At 54.0% G+C, this 21,857-nt stretch overlaps 1 protein-coding gene across 1 annotated transcript in view; it reads left to right on the top strand.

Moving 5' to 3' along the window:
• Exoc3l2 (exocyst complex component 3 like 2) overlaps window positions 1–20,871 on the top strand; it is a 33,036-nt gene extending 12,165 nt beyond the window's left edge. Inside the window, exons 4-12 of the mRNA XM_037201690.1 lie at window positions 3,235–3,346; window positions 5,770–5,871; window positions 5,972–6,072; window positions 7,035–7,145; window positions 9,980–10,115; window positions 13,710–13,832; window positions 14,259–14,414; window positions 16,693–16,814; window positions 19,311–20,871. Of these exons, the coding sequence (XP_037057585.1) occupies window positions 3,235–3,346; window positions 5,770–5,871; window positions 5,972–6,072; window positions 7,035–7,145; window positions 9,980–10,115; window positions 13,710–13,832; window positions 14,259–14,414; window positions 16,693–16,814; window positions 19,311–19,602 (1,255 nt within the window). The 3' untranslated portion in view covers window positions 19,603–20,871. The remainder of the gene's footprint in view (window positions 1–3,234; window positions 3,347–5,769; window positions 5,872–5,971; window positions 6,073–7,034; window positions 7,146–9,979; window positions 10,116–13,709; window positions 13,833–14,258; window positions 14,415–16,692; window positions 16,815–19,310) is intronic.
• Window positions 20,872–21,857: the final 986 nt, after the last annotated feature.

The following is a 21,857-nucleotide window of genomic DNA, read 5'->3' as shown; positions in this document are numbered from 1 at the left end:
CAGGTACATTTCGTTGGCTGCAGTACTGACTCCTTGCCACGCTCACCTTCTGATCCTCCTCCTCTGCCTCCTTATTCTTTCATCCTTTTTGTTGTGATTAAAAAGCAAAAACAAAAAACCACTCTGACCAAAAAAAGCAACGTATGGGAGGAAAGGACTCATTCAACTTACAGGCCACAGTCCTCACTGTCCCCCCCCCTTTGAGACATCAGGGCAGGAACTCAAGCAGGAACTTGAAGGCAGGCTGGCTACCTGTTCAACACACAGAGAAGCACCTAGGACCCAAGGAACTCACAGCCAAGGAAGTGCAGCAGAAACCACGGAGGAATGCAGCTGACAGGCAGGCAGGCAGGCAGGCAGGCATCTCAGCTAGCTTCTTTGTAGAGCTCAGGACCACCTGCCTAGAGAAGGGGGCCGCCCACAGTGGGCTGCACCCTCCTGTGTCCGTTAACTATCAAGACACTCCCCCACAGACTGATCTGAGGAGTTCCTTAGTTGAGGCTAAGTAGCTGTCCCTAGTGGTGGGTGTGAGTACTACACCGTGACTCACTAGACCCTGGCAAATGTGGGACCACCTCCTATACCAGCTTTGTGGGTTGTTCCAGTCCCAGGACCTCAGTAAACTCAGCGCCAATGGCCTGGGGGTCCTCAGACGGGCCCTTTCCATTCCTTCTTTTTGAGCCCATCGTCCCCCAGGGCTTTAGCACTGTGCATAGTAACATCCTACGCTTGTGACTTGCCTCTTGGAGACTTCAAGTCCTAGCACTGCAGTCCTTCCAGGCCTAGAACAAACACCATTGCGTGTTCTCCTTCTGAGTTCTCAGCGCCGTTTAATCCACAGCAGGCTAGCCGCTGAGTGCTGTGGACCTTCTGGGAAATGGTGAACTGTTCATAACATGAACAGTACCAGCTGTCCACCCTTCCAGTCCCAGGAGTTTAGCATTGTGAACCTCTGTCCCACTGACCCTCGGTCTGAGAGAATTCCAGAAGGCAGCGGGGTGTGATACCCCACGCCTGTATTCCTGACGCTAGGGAGGTAGAGGCAGGTGGATCTCTGTGAGTTTCAGAACAGCCTAGTCTACGTGGTGAGCGCTAGGACAGCCAGGACTACATAGAAAGACCCTGTCTCAATAAGATAAAGTTGTAAAGGACCAGTGAGATGTCTCAGGGGTAAAGAGACTTGCCATGCAAGCCTGGTTATGTGAGGTGGAACCCTGGAACCCATGTTAGGGTGGAAGGAGAAAAGACCCCACAAAGATGTCTTCTGGCCTGCACACACACATGGCATGCCTGCCCCTTTTGACCATGCATACATGCAATAGTTAAAAAAAGTAGCTCTCTTGCTGGGCAGTGGTGGCACATACCTTTCCTCCCAGCACTTGGGAAGCAGAAGCAGGCAGATTTCTTAGTTCAAGGTCAGTCTGGTCTACAGAGCGAGTTCCAGGGCAGCCAGGGCTACACAAGGAAACCTGGTCTCAAAACAAAACAAAATAAACAAACAAATGGAAAGAGTAGCTTCTGTCTCTGTCTCTCTCTGTCTGTCTCTCTGTTCTGGGAATTAAATCCTGGCCTTGCATGCTCTCACACTCTAGACAAGCAATCTGCCTCAGCCCCTTTTATCTTTTGTTGAGACGGGGTCTTAGTCTGTACCCCAGGTTGGATCTGAATTCACTCTGTACATCAGGCAAGCCTTGAACTTCCAATTTCCCCTCTCAACCTTCCAAGTATCTAGAGAGACAAGCCAGCTACACAGATGTTTTTAAAAGATTTATTTCCTCTTCATTTGTGTGTGTGTACACACACGCACATGCACGTGTATGCATATATTGATGCTAATGGCAGCCGGAAGTGGGGGTGGATCGGGGGAGCTGGACTGACAGGCGATTGTGAGCGGCCCACTGTGGGTCCTGGGAACCAGACCCAGATCATCTCTAAGAGCAGCAAGTGCTCTTCACAGCTGAACCCTCTCTCCAACCCCTGAATTTTTTTTTTTCCGAGACAGGGTTTTTCTGCATAGCCTTGGCTGTCCTGGAACTCACTCTGTAGCCCAGGCTGGCCTTGAACTCACAGAGATCCACCTGCCTCTGCCTCCTGAGTACTGGGATTTTTTTTTTTAAAAAGGCTTGGTAGGTTTATAACTCTTCCAGCCTAGCATGTTGGAGGTAGGGAGCCTAAACCTGTGTTCCACTCCCTTTGGATTATTGGACTTGGTCACTGTTGACCCTGACTGTCCCCACACTGTTGAGTTCTGTTATAGCTCAGCACCACAGGCCCTTCCTCCCAATTCTAGAGTCTTACATCTTGTGAGCCTCTGAATCCCCAAATGGACTATACTTGTGGGGGGTTGGAGGGCATGATGTGGAGATAACTCACTGGGTTGGGCATCATGCCTTCTCTGAGAGGAAATAAGTTAGCCACCTCTAAATCACACGTCAGAGAAGGAACGGATGTAGCAAAATCAGGACCGTGGTGCTCGGTGTAGTCACACAAATTTGTACTCTCAAGCAACTGGGAGGCAGAGGCAGGAGGATCAGGAGTTCAAAGTGAGCCTGGGCTATATATAGTGAGTTCCAGGCTAGCCCGGGCTACACAGTCCCTAAAAATATCTAAAAGGTCAGAACACTGTCATCAAAATAGTAGGAAGGCTGGAGCTGGTAGCCACTAGAATTGATGTCAGTGAGGTCTCAGACGACCCGTGACAGGTGGAGGCAGGATATGGGTCCGGAAAGCTCTTTGAAGCGATAAGACACAGGCTAAGTCTGAATCAGAGGAAGATGGCATTTCTGACCAAGCAGATCCCACAAGGAAAAATCTTGTGAGGTTGGGTGATGGGAGGTGCGGGGTGGACGATGATGATGATGATGATGATACAGAACGGCCTGAAAGGAGCTGGATTGGAAAGCCCCTCCCCCCGCCCCCCATGCCCCCCAGGTGAGGCAAAGCTCCTAAGGGTAGAAGCCCAAGGGAGCCTCTGTCCCCGCGAAGCTCCAATCCGCTCGCTCGCTCATCAAGCCTGAACTTGACAGCTCAGTCTTGCCCGGACACCATCCATCAGGAGAGCTGACTCAGAGTGCTGGAGCCAAGGGAAACATAATTCTAAACACTTCCTTTGAGAGAGGAGAGGAAGGGAGTGGCCCAGGGTCGCGACACCGAGGCTGTGGGGACACGTGGAGGGGCCCCGGGGCCCAGCCCCACCTCTCACGGGCCTTTCTGTCTCTTACTTCCCCATCCCAGGGAGATCCTGGGCCTGGTAGACGTGGTCACCTTGGAGAATGGGGAGCTGGGGCCCCTTCTGTCCGCTGGCACCCTGAGTGGTTTGGAAGATGAATGTGTCACAGATGTGAAGGTACTTGGCCACTTGGGGTGGGGAGGGGACTCTGGCGGTCACAGGGGGGCTTGGCAAGCTCCCCTCCCCCGCTCACTGTTTCCACTTCCCTTTCCCTGTGGAGACCTGAGTTCTGTCCAAAGTCTTTTGACATAGACATCCAAAGCAAACCTTCCTCTCTTCCATTTTCCTTCCTCTTTCCTCCCCTTTTCCCTTCCTTCCCCATCTCTTTTTCTCTTTATTCTTAATTTTTTTTCTTTTGACACAGAGCCTCAAACTCCCAGCGTTGAAATTACTGCCTGACCATTTCTACATTTCATGTCACCTCCCAAGTGTACCCCCAACACACAAAGGTTCGCTAGGTTCAGACCCCAGTTCCAGAGTCTCACCGCAAGGCCCCGATGCTCACAGCAGCCCAGCTGCGTCAGCATCCGGGCAACACGCTTCCACATCTGAGAAGAGAAAGCAGTGAATGACCAGTCTGGTGGCGCACTCCTTTAATCCCAGCCCTCAGGAAGCAGAGGCAGGCGGATGAATTCAGGCCAGCCTGGGCTACAGAGGGAGTTCCAGGCCAGCCAGGGCTGCATAGTGGGATTCTGTCTCAAAATCACAAAACAAAACAAAAACAAGTGGTTAAGGATGGGTCTGCTGGAGTCAAATGTAAAGCTACACTCACTCATTGAATGGAAGCACTAGGGAACCAGAGAGGCAAACCTCCAGAGTTCTTTTGTTTTGCCCTCCCACATTGCTGAGATGGAACAGGGGCCTTTTGAAAGTGCTCTACTACTGAGCCACACTCCCAGCCCCTCACTGGGGGATTCTAGGCAGGGGCTCTACCACTGAGCCACACCCCAGCCCCTCACTGGGGGATTCTAGGCAGGGGCTCTACCACTGAGCCACACACCCCAGTCCCTCACTGGGGGATTCTAGGCAGGGGCTCTACCACTGAGCCACACCCCAGCCCCTCACTGGGGGATTCTAGGCAGGGGCTCTACCACTGAGCCACACCCCAGCCCCTCACTGGGGGATTCTAGGCAGGGGCTCCACCACTGAGCCACACCCCAGCCCCTCACTGGGGGATTCTAGGCAGGGGCTCCACCACTGAGCCACACCCCAGCCCCTCACTGGGGGATTCTAGGCAGGGGCTCCACCACTGAGCTAAACACCTATCATTTACCCTTTGGCATTCTTGAATCAGAATTCAGGACTCTTAGGTGTGTCTTTCTGTGTACGGTGTCATGAACCCAGAGCCTTGTCCGTGTGAGGTCAAGGCCGTCCCACTGGGTTCCTTTCCCAGTACAATAGGAGCATTTTAAACCAGTCGTTCGGCAGGACCCAGTAGCAAAGCCTTACCTCCCTCAAACGGTGACATGTACACCGCTTAACCCCCTTGGCTGTTAAAGTTTAAAAATACAAGGTATAGTCAGACGTGGTAGCTCACCCCTTCAATTCCAGCATTTGTGGGGCAGAGGCACACAGATCTCTGAGTTTGAGGCCAGCCTGGTCTACAGAGTTTCAGGACAGCCAGGGCTACACAGAGAAACCTTGTTTGGAAAAAAAAAAAACCCACAAATATGGGTGTGTGCTTGTATATATGTGTGTGTACATCTCCACACACACACACACACACACACACACACACACACACACACACATATGGTGTTGGAGCTGGAGATGGCTAAGCAGCTAAGTGAAACTCAAGTTCAGTTTCTAGCGTCCTTATCAGCCAGTGCATGGCCACCTGTAATTCCAGCTCTAGGAATCTGACACCTTCTTCTGGCTTCTGTGGGCACTTACATTCGCACATACACACACACACACACACACACACACACACACACACACACATACACACACACCACATACACACACACAAACATATGCACCACATACACACACCACATACACACACACCTCATACACACACACCTCATACACACACACACATAAACACATACACACACCACATACACATACACATACACATACACACACATATAAACACATAATACACACATAAAAAGCAAATATAAATTTATCAAATCTCTCTCTCTCTCTCTCTCTCTCTCTCTCTCTCTCTCTCTCTCTCTCTCTGGCAGGGTTTCTGTGTAGCCCCTGGCTGTCCTGGAACTCTAGACCAGGCTGGCCTCGAACCTCGAACTCACAGAGATCCGCCTGCCTTTGCCTTCCGAGTGCTGCGATTAAAGGTGTGCGCCACCAACATCTGCCTTATATATCTTTAAAAAACTCCACACCACATCACACGGTTTTAATATTCAGTCCTAGACAGCAGGCGGGAAGGAGGAGGTGGGGGAGCTTCCAAGCATCTCCTTGACCACGGAGTTTGTGGGTTGAGCCCAGAAATTCTTGGTGAAGCTGCTCAGGTGAGAGACCCAAGGTCCCAGGCTGCACCTGACTCCTGCTGGTCCATCCCCCTGTCGCAGGCTCAGACCCGCGCAGCCCTTCTCCGAGTGCTGCAGGAAGATGAGGAAAAGTGGGCCAGCATGGACTACAGGCCCAGCAACCTGGCCCAAGATGTTTGTGAGGTAGGAGGAGGAAGGGGATAGCCTGGGGCATGGGAGGGGAGGAAGGGGGACTGAACCCCCACAATCACCGTGAACCTTTTCCTCCTCCTGGTGCACACAGCTGCTGGAAGAGCACACAGAGAGAGCGCCCCACATCAGTCAGGAGTTCGTGGAGAGAATGGCACACTGCTGTCTGGGCGGGCTGGCGGAGTTCCTGCAGAGGTGAGGGCAGTGGGGGGAAGACGGGTCTGTGGGGGCGGCCGGAGTTCCTGCAGAGGTGAGGGCAGTGGGGGGAAGATGGGTCTGTGGGGGCGGCCAGAGTTCCTGCAGAGGTGAGGGCCAGTGGGGTCTGTGCGGGCTGGCCATCAGGGTCTGGTTCACACTGAGACCGTCAGGATGAACGGCAGAGAGATGGCTGCTTCAAAGTGTGCACGGGAGGACTTGAGTTCAGTCCCAGGACCCATGTGAGATGGCTCACAACTGTCTGTACCTCCAGCTCCAGGGGGATCCCATGTCCATGGTCTCCCCAGGCACCAGCATGCATGTGCACAGAGACATACGCATATGCATAATTAAAGATAAAATTAATCTTTAAAAAGAAAAGAAAGACAATTGTAAGCCTGGAGGTGTGGCTCAGCAGTAGAAGACTTGCATAGACACTTCCAATGAGGGGCTGGAGTGTGGCTCAGTGGTAGAGCCCCTGCCTAGAATCCCCCAGTGAGGGGCTGGGGTGTGGCTCAGTGGTAGAGCCCCTGCCTAGAATCCCCCAGTGAGGGGCTGGGGTGTGGCTCAGTGGTAGAGCCCCTGCCTAGAATCCTCCAGTGAGGGGCTGGGGGTGTGGCTCAGTGGTAGAGCCCCTGCCTAGAATCCCCCAGTGAGGGGTGGGGTGTGGCTCAGTGGTAGAGCCCCTGCCTAGAATCCCCCAGTGAGGGGTGGGGTGTGGCTCAGTGGTAGAGCCCCTGCCTAGAATCCCCCAGTGAGGGGCTGGGGTGTGGCTCAGTGGTAGAGCCCTGCCTAGAATCCCCAGTGAGGGGCTGGGGTGTGGCTCAGTGGTAGAGCCCCTGCCTAGAATCCCCCAGTGAGGGGCTGGGGTGTGGCTCAGTGGTAGAGCCCCTGTGTCTGGCACGAGGCTCTGACCAGCAGCACATGCCCTCTGCTGTGCCCATTGCCCCCTCTCCTGTCAGCTTCCAGCAGCGAGTGGAGCGATTCCACGAGAACCCAGTGATCCGTGAACTGCCCTCTGAGACCTACATCAGCAGGACTATCTCTCTGGTCAACTGTGGGCCCCCCCTGAGGTGAGAACACCCGTGGGGGACAGTGTGTGGGGGTCTGGGTGACAGCAGAACTGAGGAAACAGATCCTGGGGGAGGGGAGCGTAGACACAGGACTTCAGAGGCATCGGGTCTGGGGGATGGTGGGGGTGGTGACCCACTGCCGTCCAGACTGCAGCATCCATCCATCCAAGGGGAGTGTCTGTGTCAGAACTGGAGAAATATCGAGGCTATACTTGGAGAATGGAACCCGAGTTTGGATCCCCAGCAGCCATTGTAAACGCCGGGCATAGTGAAACTCTTTTCTCAAAAAATAAGGTGGAGGCTTGAAAGATGGCTTGGTGGTTAAGAACACCGGGTAGGCCAGCTGTTGGTGGTGCCCGCCTTTAAGCCCAGCACTCAGGAGGTCTATAGAGTGAAATCTAGGACAGGCTTCAAAACTACACAGAGAAACCCTGTCTCAACAAAACAAAACAAACAAACAAACAAAAACAAAAACGACACTGGCTGTTCTTCCCTGGGACCTAGGTTCGATTCCCAGCACCAACTTTTTCAGGCTCACAACTGTGTGTAGCTCCAACTCCAAGGGATCTGGCGCCCTCTTCTGGCCTCCAAAGGCACCACATGCAAAGGAGGAACATTGATAGACATGCAGCAAAACACCCCATACACATAATAAAAAAAATTAAGCCATTGATGAAGACACCTCATATTCACCTGTGGCCCTAACATGTGCGTGCAAAGAAACCTTTCTTTTCTATTAACTTACTTTAAATTGCATTTAATTTTTGAGACAGGGTCTCTCTAGCTCCGACTGTCCTGGAATTTGCTATGTAGAGGTGGACTGGGCAGGCTTTGAACTCTCAGAGGTCTGCTCTCCTCCACCTCCCGAGTGCTGGGATTAAAGGGTACGCCACAGTGCCCGGCCACATATAATTTTTAAATTTAACTTATTGGCTAGGTTTTTGGCACCGGGTCTCATGTATCACTGAACGTTTCTGGTCCTCCTGCACCTGCCTCCCGAGGGCTGAGGGCACAGGCAATTGCCTCCATAAGAGGCTTTGTTGATTAATTATCGCTGCTGAGATGAAACCGAGCTCCTCACACCTGCTTACTACCGGATCACTGAGCTGCACCCCTAAATGGCCTTCATAAAATTGGGGGTTCAAGCGGGTAAGATGGCTCAGTGGTGAAAACTGATTGCAGCCAAGCCTGATGTCCCGACTTTCACCCCTGGGACCCACATGGTGGAAGGAGAGAGCTGTCCTCTGTCTCGAGATGTCCTCTGACCTCCACACGTGTGCCTTAGCAGGCTTGCCCCCATAAATAAAATGATAAATAATGATATGATGATCCTCCTGACCACCAAATTCTGGCCCGTTTGGGAGAAATCAATGGTATTGTTATTATCCACATATATTCTGACTGGTAGTTTACACATTTACTAATGCATTCAAAAAGATAGCTGGGCATGGTGGCGCTCACCTTTAATCCCAGCACTTAGGAAGCAGAGGCAAGCGGAGCTCTGTGAGTTCAAGGCCAGCCTGGTCTACAGAGTGAGTTCCAGACCAGCCAGGGCCACACAGAGAAACCCTGTCTTGGTGAAAAAAAAATCTAGAGATGGTAGACCTGGGAGAATGGAGCCGATAAATGAGGCAGACTAAAGTCTGCAAGAGCCAACTTTATTCAGAGCATCGGACAGTTTATACTCTTAAGAGGAGTCGCCAGACAAGCCACACGTGGCAAACCATGTTTTTCCATAGAGGCATACATAATAAACAAATGTCTATAGCCAGTTGTGAGGACTGATCTGAAGCAAACTACCCACTATGCCTGGGAGGGCCATGAAAGCATTGTCCAAGAACAATTCTGTGTTTTTAATAAACTGAGGTCACAAGACTCTTGTCTTGGCTTCTTAGAGATTTCTCACAAGCACTCAGGATTCTTCTCACACAGCTCCATTCTTGGACTGTGTCCTGACAGTATCTGTATTTCAATATTTTACTGTGTGCACATATATTGCTCTTTTTCTGCCCCCCCCCCATTGATGGCGATCCAATCCAAGCCCTAGGAGACTGGGCAAGAGTTTTATCCTTGCATTGGATGGACCTTTAGTCTTTTTGTTTGTTTGTTTGTTTGTTTGTTTTTTGAGACTGGGTTTCTCTGTGTAGTCCTGGCTGTCCTGGAACTCTCTCTCTGTAGACCAGGCTGGCCTCAAACTCACAGAGATTCACCTGCCTCTGTCTCCTGAGCGCTGGGATTAAAGGCGTGTGCCATCACCACCCGGCTCTCTTTCTGTCTTTTTAAAAATTATTTATTCTGCCGGGCGGTGGTGGCGCACACCTTTAATCCCAGCACTCGGGAGGCAGAGGCAGGCGGATCTCTGTGAGTTCGAGGCCAGCCCGGTCTACAGAGTGAGTTCCAGGAAAGGCGCAAAGCTACACAGAGAAACCCTGTCTCTCGAAAAACCAAAAAAAAAAAAAAATTATTTATTCTTTGTGTGTGTGCGCTCACGTGCACCTGTGTGTGTGTTTGCACGTAAATACAGTCCTCTCAGAGGTCAGAAGAGGGTGTGAGGTCCCATGGAGCTGGAGTTATGGATGGTTGTGAGCGGCCATGTGGGTGCTGGGAACTGAACCTGGCTTCGCTTAACCACTGAACCATCTCTCCAGCCCCATTCAGGCTAGTCTTAAAGTCACAGTGTAGCCCAGGCTGGCTTTGAACTTTACATCTCCCTGCCTCAGCTTCCTCAGTAATTGGGATCACAGATCTGCTGCCCCCGACCCAGCTGGTCCCCGCAGGGGCGGGGCGTTCAGACGGTGAAAGGGCGGGGCTCTGAACCCCGTTGATGCTCACAGGTCTTTGGCTGAGCGACTGGCCAGGGTGGGGCCCCCCGAAAGTGAGCCGGCCCGGGAAGCTTCAGCCATGGCTCTGGACCGTGTGACCCGACTCTGCCATCATGTCCTTGCCGAATTGTTATTCCAGGAACTACAGGTGAGTGAGACCGGGGACCGGGGTGGGGCTGTGCCAGGAGGGATTGGCATCACCCCCCATGACTCAGTGTTCGGGGAAACAGGGAGGGCTGGGGGTGAATGCCATGTTGGAACTGTTCCAGGGGGGAAAGGGGGGCATAGGAAGGAAGAGGTGGGGGGATGTGGCTGAGGGGGCTTATTCCCTCCTGAGGCCCCCCAAAGTCATGCCCCTCCATGCCCCCAGAGCCTCCTCCAGCTACTGCTGGCCTCTTTAAATGCCGTGAGGGGGTGAGGTCATAAGTGGGTTAGGTCCTGTGTGGACCGCAGGGAGGCAAAAAGCCATTCAGTAGCAGTATAAAGGGACCCTACGTACCCTTTCTCTGCTCAGAATCCACCCTAGACTCCCAGATCGCCGACAGCAAAAGGCCCCTCCGTCAGCTATTCTGAGACCTCTGAGTCTCCGCACACCATAGCTCCTTCACGCTTTCCTGCCTCTGGCCCCAGCCTTGAGGTTTCCTCTGCTCAGATGCTCCTCCTCCAATAGCCCGGGTCCCTCCTCGCTTCTTTCAAATCTTTTTATTTGTTTTTCATTTGGTTTTTCAAGACAGAGTTTCTCTGTGAAGTCCTGACTGTGCTGGAACTCACTCTGTAGACCAGGTTGGCCTCAAACTCACAGAGATCCTCCTGCCTCTGCCTCCCCAGTGCTTAGGTTAAAGGTGTGCACCACCACTGCCCAGCTTCTTTCATTCTTAGGGAGATGTTCCTGATTATTCCACTTAAAATATAGTACCTTGGGCTTGAGAGATGGCTCAGTGGTTTAGAGCACTGTCTGTTCAGAGAACCTGGGTTCAACTTCCAGCACCCACATGGCAGCTTTCCACTTCCAGGAGATCCAACACTCTCACACAGACAAATGTTCACATAAAATAAAAATAAATAAATAAAATATTTTTAAAAATACAGTACCTTTGGCCAGCCAGCTGTGGTGGCATGTGCTTTTAATCCCAGCATTCTGGAGGCAGCGTGAAGCCAGGCTAGTCTACAAAGTGAGTTCCAGGGCAGTCAGACTCACAGAGTGAGACCCCATCTCAATAAAACAAAATAAAATACAACAGGACAGAGACTTGACCCAGACAGATGGGGGGGCCAGTACACACCTCTACTTCCAGCTACTAGGAAAGCTGAGGCAGGAGGATCCCTTGAGCCTAGGAGTTCAGAGTCAACATGTCCAATGGAGCTCTACCCCATCAGTTGCCGGAAGAGGAAGAATAGGGGTCCTGGAGAATTCCAGTATTCTCTCCCAAAGCACTCACTGCAGCAGGATATGCCAGAGCTTTGCTTTCCTGACCCTTTAGTAGCTGGGGACCAAGCTCAGGGCTCCCAACACTGGGCAGGGCTCTACCACTGAGCCACACCCCAGCCCCTCACTTGGGGATTCTAGGCAGGGGCTCTAACACTGAGCCACACCCCAGCCCCTCACTGGGGGATTCTAGGCAGGGGCTCTACCACTGAGCCACAGCCACAGCCCCTCACTGGGGGATTCTAGGCAGATGCTCTACCACTGAGCCACACCCCCAGCCCCGCACTGGGGGATTCTAGGCAGGGGCTCTACTACTGAGCCACACCTCAGCCCCTCACTGGGGGCCTCTAGGCAGGGGCTCTACCTCTGAGCCGCACCCCAGCCCCTCACTGGGGGATTCTAGGCAGGGGCTCTACCACTGAACCACACCCCAGCCCCTCACTGGGGGATTCTAGGCAGGGACTCTACCACTGAGCCGCACCCCAGCCCCTCACTGGGGGATTCTAGGCAGGGGCTCTACCACTGAGCCACACCCCAGCCCCTCACTGGGGGATTCTAGGCAGGGGCTCTACCACTGAGCCACACCCCAGCCCCTCACTGGGGGATTCTAGACAGGGGCTCTACCACTGAGTCACACCCCAGCCCCTCACTGGGGGATTCTAGGCAGGGGCTCTACCACTGAGCCACACCCCAGCCCCTCACTGGGGATTCTAGGCAGGGGCTCTACCACTGAGTCACACCCCAGCCCCTCACTGGGGGATTCTAGGCAGGGGCTCTACCACTGAGCCACACCCCAGCCCCTCACTGGGGGATTCTAGACAGGGGCTCTACCACTGAGTCACACCCCAGCCCCTCACTGGGGGATTCTAGGCAGGGGCTCTACCACTGAGCCACACCCCAGCCCCTCACTGGGGATTCTAGGCAGGGGCTCTACCACTGACCTCCAACTCTCCCCCACTGAATCCCTTATTTTGTTTGTTTTAGACACAGTTTCATTATGTGGCCCAGGCTGGCTTGGAAGTCACAGAAATGTCCCTGCCTCTGCTTCTTCAGGGTGGGATTAAAGCTGGGGGGGGGGTAGGGGGCAGGGACAGGGTTTCTCTGTGTAGCCCTGGCTAGCCTGGAACTCACTATGTAGCCCAGGCTGACCTCAAAGTCCCATGACCTCCTGCCTCACCCTTCCGTATATCAGGCTTCCAAGCTTGAGTCTCCATGCCCAGAGAAGCCTGTGGTCTTCATCTTTACTCATATTGTATGTTTTGAGATACAAAATCAGAGGCACTGGAAGGTCTGAGAAAGCTGGTAGATGAGAGAGGAAGAGAAGGAGTTTGGGGTTAGCCTGAGGTACATGAGACTCTGTCTGAAAAAGAAAATGATTAGGATATTATTCACTGATGGAGCAATTGAACTGATAATAGTGATGATAAAGCCTGACTCAGTGGCACACACCTGTAGTCCCAGCACTCAGGAGGCAGAGGCAGGTGGATCTCTGTGAGTTCCAGGCCAGCCTGGTCTACAGAGTGAGTTCCAGGACAGCCAGGGCTACAGAAAGAAACGTTGTCTCAAAGAAACCAACATGATGATGATGATGATGATGATGATGATGATGATAAAGACAATGAGCACAGTTCTGAAAGTCCGAATAGTTTTGGAAGGAGGGCCCCCAATTTCTGGTGTTTTCAATCAGGGGTTCACTATGTCTGGAACTCCCTATGTAGACCAGGCTGGCCTAGGTCCTCCTCGGATGTCAGGATTAAACACGTGGGCCACCACACCCAGCTTTGTGTTCCCACTTTTCATTTTGTGCTGCTCCCTGAACACATGTAACTGGTCTCTCTAGCCAGGTTGGTCTCTAGCCCAGCTCTCACAAGCGCTGTCCGAATTCTACGCCTTTGAGGGCGCTTGGCCCTCCCTCTTCACTCCCCTGTCTGTCATCCTCCAGTCCCCTGAGCCTGATTTCCCTCTCAGGAAGCCATTTTTGACACTGGCAGTCTGTGAGTCCCAGCAGGGCAGGGACCACCTCCTCCTCCTGTGTCCTCAATCCCGACACGGCCTTTGTTTTCCCCTTCGGGGAGTGTTTAAATGAAGTGTCCCCAGCCCGGAGTGGGGCACACACCTGCAATCCCAGTCCTTGGGACATGGAGGCCGGGCGATCGGGAGTTCAAGGCCAGCCTGTTACAGTGTGCATCAAAAAAAAAAAAAAAAAAAAAAAAAAAAAAACGATATGAAGGTTTTCCTAAGAGGTGTGTGGGAGGGTGGAGAGAGGAGGCTGTGACCCTCCCCTCCCCTCCCCTCCCTCCCCTCCGTCCTACCCAGCCGCACTTCAGCAAGCTGATGCGCAGGAAGTGGCTGAGCAGCTCCGAGGCTCTGGATGGCATCGTGGGCACACTCGGCGCCCAGGCCCTGGCCCTGCGCAGGATGCAGGATGAGCCTTACCAGGTGCGTTGACCGGATGGAGGGCTCGAGGGTGGAGATGCCCAGAGTGCTCTCCTCCTGGGGGAGACCCTATCAAGTGGGGTGTCGGTTGTCTGGTGGCACCTCAAGGATCTGGGGGCTGCAGCTGGGAGACGTGCCCCTGGGAACTAGGGTGCAGGGCCAGGTTGGGTCTCCCGCAAGGAAGAGTTTGGGGGAGCCTAGGGTGGGACACGCTTTAGGGAGAGTGGTATCTGATTCAGGGTCTGACAGCATAAAGGAACTGTAGAGGGGCCTAGCTGTAGAGGAGCTGGGCACTGGTGAGAAGGGGCGGCTTCCCGTCGGGCGTCGTGAGTGCCGGGTTTGGATGCGCAGGGCGTGGAACCTGGGTTCCTCATGAGCCTGCTGGGTTGGAGCGATCTAGAGAGCGTCCCGGCCTCCCACTGTCCCCAGGTGCTGGTGGCCGAACTGCACCGCCGGGCGCTGGTGGAGTACGTGCGACCACTGCTGCGCGGACGCCTGCGCTGTCGCTCCGCGCGGACCCGCAGCCGCGTGGCCGGGAGGCTCCGAGAGGATGCCGCGCAGCTGCAGCGGCTGTTTCGGCGGCTGGTGAGTGCCCGGCTGGGCTTGGGAAACGGAGGCTGGGGCTGGGGCTGGGGCTGGGGGGTGGGCTGCTTGCTTCCAAAGCAGGACCAGGGAAGGCTCTTGGAAACGGACCTTCAACAGAAACTGGGTTCGTGATGGTGCACACCTGCCACCCAGCATTAGGGAGATTGAAGCAGGAGGATCGCGAGTTTTAGACCGAAAAACAGTTCCCCCAAGGGGGGGCGGGGGCGGGGATTGGAAAGATGGTTTAGGGTTAAAAGCCCTGGCTACTCTTGCAGAGAACTCAAGTTCTATTCCCAGCACCCCCGTGGCAGCTCATCCAACACTGTATTCCGGCTTCTGGGGCTCCAGGCATCCACACGGTGCAGAAAGAACACCTATACATATAAAATAATTTTTTGTTTTGTTTTTGAGATGGTCTCTATGCACTCCGGGCTGCCCTGGAACTCGCTCTGTCCACCCAATTGGCCTCAAACTCACAAACTCCTTCCTCTGCCCCCTGAGTGCAACCACTATGCCCGGCTAAAATATTTCCTTAAAGCAAAAAACCATACGGGCTGGAGAGATGGCTCAGAGGTTAAGAGCACTGGCTGCTCTTCCAGAGGACCTGGGTTCAATTCCCGGCAACCACATGGCAGCGCACAACTGTCTATAACTCCAGTTCTTGGGAATCTGACACCTTCACACCAATGCACCTAAAATAAAGTTAATAAATTATTAAAAAGATATACTTAGCTGGGCGGTGGTGGCACACGCCTTTAATCCCAGCACTCGGGAGGCAGAGCCAGGCGGATCTCTGTGAGTTCGAGGCCAGCCTGGGCTACCAAGTGAGATCCAGGAAAGGCGCAATGCTACACAGAGAAACCCTGTCTCGAAAAACCAAAAAAAAAAAAAAAAAAAAAAAGGATATACTGGGCATGGTAATCCTGTAATAACAGCACTGTGAAGGACGAGCCAGGAAGCCTGATCTACATATTGAATCCCAGGCCAGCCAGGGCTATGTAGTGAGACCCTGTCTCAAAAAATTAAAAGAAAACACCTCTGAATCCAAGTGTCATCAAATCCAAGGATTTACTTGTCCCCAGTTGTCATAGGTGGGGCAGGGAGGGGGCATGTACTCACCAGCAGCCTGTGTCCTTGGGAGTTTGCGTTTATTGAAACATTTTCAAGATAATTGTCATGGGCTTCCGGGCAGCCGTAGGAGAGAGCACAGAGTACCCCCTCAGGACATCTTCGCGATGCTTTGCGCATGGTAACATTTTGCACTTTTCGCTTTTGGTGGTAGGGTCTAAGGTGCAACCCAAATCCTTGCACATGCTGACCCTCGACCCCCGACTTGGAATGGTTCTACACCTCTGGCTATGGAGACCCCAAACCCCAGCCTCCGCCTACCTAGTGTTGGCATTTTTGTTTGTTTGTTTGGTTTTGGAGATAAGGCCTCAGGCAACTGAGACTCAAACTCGTCATGGCTGAAGATGAGATGACTTTGGACTCCAGATCCCCCTGCCTCCACCTCCCACGTGCCGGGATTATAGGCATCTGCCACCAAACCTGGATGGCATAGGTTAGGGTTGTTTTGTTTTGAGACAGGGGCTATCTAGGTAGCCTTGGCTGTCCTGGAGGGTGGATCAAGCTGGATTTGAACTCACACAGATCCGCCTGCCTCTGCCTCCCAAATGCTGGGATTAAAGGAGTGTGCCGCTTTAGCTGGCAGGGTTTTTGGTTTTTGTTTTGTTTTTCTTTCTTTCTTTTTTTTTTTTTTTTTTTTTTTTTTTTTTTTTTTTTTTTTTTTTTTTTGCTTTTTTGAGACAGGGTTTCTCTGTATAGTTTTGTGCCTTTCCTGGAACTCGCTTTGTAGACCAGGCTGGCCTCGAATTCACAGAGATCCGCCTGGCTCTGCCTCCCGAGTGCTGGGATTAAAGGCGTGAGCCACCACCGCCCGGCTTGTTTTGTTTTTCAAGACATGGTTTCTCTGTGTAGCCCTGGCTGTCCTGGAACTTGCTTTGTAGACCAGGCTGGCCTCAAACTCATAGAGATCCACCTGCTTCCCGAGTGCTGGGATTAAAGGTGTGCACCACCACCAACTGGCCAACTGGCCGGTTTTAAATCCTGTGACCCAACCCCCGGATTTACATAAGTAAAGGTTCCAGCTACCCGCTGGCCAGAGTCTGCCTTCTGCGCCCTTTTACACATGGGGAAGGGCCTGGGCAAGAGCAGGGCTCAGCACGGAAGGGGTATTGAGAGCTTGCATGGGGTGACCCTGGAGCCCTTGCCCCCGCAGGAGTCCCAGGCTTCCTGGCTGGACCAGGTGGTACCGCATTTGGCCGAGATCCTGCAGCTGGAGGACACTCCGAGCATCCAGGTGGAGGTCGGGGTGCTTGTGCGGGACTACCCAGACATCAGGTGAGATGCAGCCCGGCCCGGGTCTCCCTGGCATCCGTCCCAGCGTTTCCTGGCCCGCGCCAAGGCAGGGTGGCGGCGAGCGTGTCTGACGGCCGTTTCCTGCTGGGACCAGGGCATTCTTAATACGGTTTCCCTCCTTCGGCCGCCGCCGCCACCAGAGCTCGCAAACAAACAAGCGGCCACAGGAAGCCCAGGGCAAGGGGGGCGCAGGCCGCCCGGCGGCAGGAAGGGCTGGCCACGCAGGGAACCGCCGGGGACACGGACGGGGGACACACACGGGCATGCGGGCGCACACTCGTTCGAATCTAGGTGGGCCACTTCCTTTGGCTGGGACCTTCCCTGGGTCTCATTCTTATCTGCTGCCCAGGCGTGGTAAACCCTAATTGTGGACTGGTTGCAGGAATTTCACCGTCGTCATTATCTAGGGCAGTCAGACTGTAACAAGCACAGTCCAGCCCGGTGTGGTGGCGCACGTCTTTAATCTCAGCACTCCGGAGGCAGGAGTTAGGTGGACCTCTTGAGTTCCAGGCCAGCCTGGGCTACAGAGTGAGTTCCAGGACAGCCAGAGCTATCTAGAGCACTAGACTCAAAAAAAAAAAAAAAAAAAAAAAAAAGGAAGAAAGAAAGTGACTTTGAAAGATTTAAATGCTTAAATGACAGCTAGGGATGTGGCCAGTGGGCAGCACCTGCCTAGAATCTCCCCGAGAGGGCCTGAGGGTGTGGCTCAGTGGTAGAGCATTCACCTAGCACACATAAAGTTCTGGGTCCCATCCACAGCACCACAGGATTGTAGAAATAGTAAAAGTAAGATTTTTATTTATTTGCTTGTTTGTTTTGTTTTGATTTTCAAGACAGGGTTTCTCTGTGTAGCCCTGGCTGTCCTGGATCTTGCTTTGTAGCCCAGGCTGGACTCGAACTCACAGAGATCCGCCTGCCTCTGCCTCCCGAGTGCTGGGATTAAAGACCTGCCACCCCGGCATCTTTGTTTACTATTCTTATGTTTTAGTTGTGGGGGTGGGGAGCACTCATACCACCGGGCAAATCTGAGGGTCAAAGGTCACCTTGCGAGGGGTCATTTCTCTCCTTCCACCGTGTGACTGATTCCCAGGGATTTCTGAACTCCAGCTCTCAGGTTTGGCGGCCAGTGCCTCGAGACATCTTGACAGCCCTCGTTTGGGGTTTGTTCTGAGGCAGCCCGGGTTGGTTGGTTTCCGATGTGTGGCAATCCTCCTGCCTCGGGGCTGGGATCGCAGGCCCGATCTATCACATCCGTTTTGGAGTTCTGTTTTGGCGGAGTGAGGTGGAGTGGAGGCGGCAGCTGGGATTTAGGATGAGGTCTTGCAGAACAGAGTTGGTTTTGAACTCAAGGATGACTGGACTGTGAATCGTAACCCTGTCCTGGGACTTCCGGAGGTGCCCCTTTGGGGGACTGTGTCAGGAGGGAAGTGGGTGATCTAGGGGATGGGTCTGGACCGATCTAAATGAAGTGAGTTGAGGTTTGGCTCCGAGGTGGGGAAGATCGAAACCTGCAGAGAGGGGGTTGGGATGTAGCGGGGTGACCCTCTTAGGCTGAGTGAGGACAGTGAGACCGCTGGGTGGGTGTGCCGCAGTGTCCACCAAGTCAGAGTTCGCCTGGGCCACGTTCAGGAAGCAGCAGCACAGGTGCGTAAGCCTGCTAGCCAGGAGGCTGAGAGGATCAGAAGCTCAAGGCAAACCTGGACAATTTGGTGAGACTGTCTGAAAATAAAACCTAAAAGGAAGGCTAGAGACACAGTTCAGAGGAAGAGCCCCTGCCTAGAATCCCCCAGTGAGGGGCTGGGGTGTGGCTCAGTGGTAGAGCCCCTGCCTAGAATCCCCCAGTGAGGGGCTGGGGTGTGGCTCAGTGGTAGAGCCTCTGCCTAGAATCCCCCAGTGAGGGGCTGGGGTGTGGCTCAGTGGTAGAGCCCCTGCCTAGAATCCCCCAGTGAGGGGCTGGGGTGTGGCTCAGTGGTAGAGCCCCTGCCCAGAATCCCCCAGTGAGGGGCTGGGGTGTGGCTCAGTGGTAGAGCCCCTGCCTAGAATCCCCCAGTGAGGGGCTGGGGTGTGGCTCAGTGGTAGAGTCCCTGCCTAGAATCCCCCAGTGAGGGGCTGGGGTGTGGCTCAGTGGTAGAGCCCCTGCCTAGAACCCTCCAGGCGTGAGATCCTTGCTTCAGTCTCCATTACCGTAAAAATTCTTTTGAAGAGTAGACTGGTGAGGTAAGTTAGGGTGAAGACTGAAAGCTAAATTAATGAGGATTAGAGACGCCGGACCAAAGCACGTTCCGACTGAGCTTGGAGGTGAGCGTTCTGGAAGATTCCACCTGGGAAATGTGGAAATGGCCACAGGAGACAGGAACAAGGGGTGGCACTTGGAGATGAGACAGGGTTCCAGAGTCCACGCGGGGTGCACGGACGGGCTGGGTGCCGCCTGGATCCCGGGACCCTCCAGTGAGTACCCCTGTGCGCCTCTCCTTGCAGGCGCAAGCATGTGGCAGCCCTCCTGGACATCAGAGGACTGCGGAACGCGGCTGCCCGTCAGGAGATTCTGGCGGTGGCCCGGGACCTGGAACTCTCGGAAGGTGGTGCCCTATCACCCGCTCGGGACCGCGCCTTCTTTGCGGACATCCCCGTGCCCCGCTCATCCTTCTGCCTCGGCCTCCCTCTCCTCCTGGGGCGCCTCCCCGTCTCCCGGCTGGCCAGGCCCAGCCTGGCTTGTCTGCCCCTGCGGCCTCGGCCTCCGTCGTCAGTTCGAGCCAGAGCCCAGCGCTGAGGCTGCTGGGGCCCATGCTGCTGCTGATCCGCCCTCCTCCTTCCCACGTGACTCCTGGCCTGAGACTCGGGCCTCCGGGACGGGAGGTGCCTTGGCTAGCCCACCCAGCCCGGAGTGTCCCCCCTAGAAGGGAAACAGAGGCCGGGATGAGTGAAGAGCCCCACCCCCACCCCCCAGGCCACCGAGGTCATTCCCGGCACCCTCCTCCCCCATAGCCCAGCATGGCGGGGAGCCTTCTGGAAGGCTCTACACAAATATCCCCGCCCCACCTCCTCTTCCCTCACCTCAAGGTCTGGCCCCCATCCAACGTACTAAGGAATGGTAGATACTTAGAATAAAGAGGTTTCTATTTAACACTAGGAAGGGCAGAGTCCCAAGCGCAGGGGAGGGCAGACAGGGCCCGGGGCCAAGCGCTCTTTGCACACACCCAAGGCCACCAGGGCTGGGGTCCAACTCCGAGGGAGGACAGCGAACATGCACAGAAGCCGCAGCAGGCCACACTCGGCCCAGCTGCCCGTTGATCCCGGGTCCTTGATCTGTGTGGCTCGGAGGCAGGCGCTCGCCCGCTCTGAGCCCGACACCTCTATTTTATTTATCCCAGTGTCTGACGCTCTGGGTTCCCTGTTGCCACCTTGGCACGGCCCTCCCCATCCATGCTTAGCGAGGGGAGCCTTGTCCAGAGAGGAAGGAGCTGGGGGGTTGGGCCGGCGGCATCCAGGGCGCCCTCCTGGGTTGATGCAGGAAAAGTCTCAGGGTGGGAAAATTTCCAGCCTCTCAAGCCGGAGCCCAGCCGGATCCGAGTCCCCACTTAGTCCTTGAGGTCATCTCCCTGCTGACCTCTGCCCCTCCGGCCTCAGCTGGACGGCTTGTGATGGATGCTTCCTGGCCTGGGTTGTGTTTTATTTTATTTTTTTTTTCCCTGAGAAGTCAGAAAGAGGAGGCAGCCAGGGGTCAGCCCCGGGGCCGGGGTTGGAACCTCACGCACGTCTCTCTGGACATTGGCAACAACATGGGGGCCCTAGCCTCCGCGAGTCTCCGGCTGTGTGCTTCAGAGGGGAAGCTGTCCGTCTCTGGGTTGTGCTTCCTGTCTCTCCTGGGAAATTGCTTAACTTCTCTCTGTCCGTAAGACGCCCAGAGGATGTCCCGCCTCCTTCCTTGACCTTCTGAAAGTGACACCTCAGTGTCATTGACGTACAGGAGAGGGGAACTGACTGGGCAGGCTGTTGCGTTGGTGGGCGCGTGCACAATTACACATGTATTTCATCTCAGCGTGGTCATGTTTTGTCGTTTTCTGAGTCCCTGTTCCGTCACTGAGAAGCGGCCTTCTTCTCTTCACGCTTGGTGACAAGCAGGTTGGGCGCTGAGGCAAAATAACAGGCATAGGGCCAGACGGGACTGCATCTCAAGACCACACTCCACACAAAAGGGGTGTGTGGGATTAGTGAGATGGCATTGTGGTAAAGGTGCCTGCCACCAAGCTTAACGGACCGAGTGTGAGCCGCTGGACCCACAAGGTGGAGAACACACACACACACACACATACACACACACACACACACACACACACACACACACACACACACCTAATAACAAATGGAATGTAGATTCTCACTGCCCTTTTTGGCTAAGGTCTTTCCAAGTAGGCCAGGCTGGCCCGTCAGGTTCCCAGTTCCCAGCACGTACATCGGGCAGCCTTCTGCCTGTAATTCCAGCTGGGGGAGATTCGATGCCTTGGGCATCCTCAGACGCCCAGACTCACTTCCACAGTTACACACAAATAGATATGTAATTATAAACAAACAAACAAATAAATAAATAAATAAACATGGCTGGAGAGATGACTTGGCAGTCAGAGAACTTGTTGCTCTTCCAGAGGACCTGGGTTCAGTTTCCAGCACCCACATGGCTGCTCACACTGCCTATAACTGCAGTTCCAGGGAATCCAGCGCCGCCCACTAACCTCCCCAGACAGCAGGCGTGCATGGACATACTTGCTGGCCAAACACATAAATAAAACTTGAAACTTGTTCAGTGGTAAGTAAATCTCTAAAGAGGGGGAGACGTCAAGCATCGGTACCCGGCTCAGTTCAGATTAGCCTTGAAAGTGTCACACGTGAATGGATGAAGCCGGATACAGAGTGGATTTGACTCAGATGGGCCCAACCACTGCTGGGAAGAGAAATGGAAGAGAGAAGACTCTCTGACTGGGTTTGGGACCACAATCATTTACTCCATCAACAGACTGGAGCCCAGGA

The sequence above is a fragment of the Peromyscus leucopus genome, chromosome 1 (genome assembly GCF_004664715.2).
Source record: "Peromyscus leucopus breed LL Stock chromosome 1, UCI_PerLeu_2.1, whole genome shotgun sequence".
Lineage (NCBI taxonomy): Eukaryota > Metazoa > Chordata > Mammalia > Rodentia > Cricetidae > Peromyscus > Peromyscus leucopus.
Note: the sequence above shows the minus strand (reverse complement) of the source record. Positions and strands in the feature narration are given on the sequence as shown.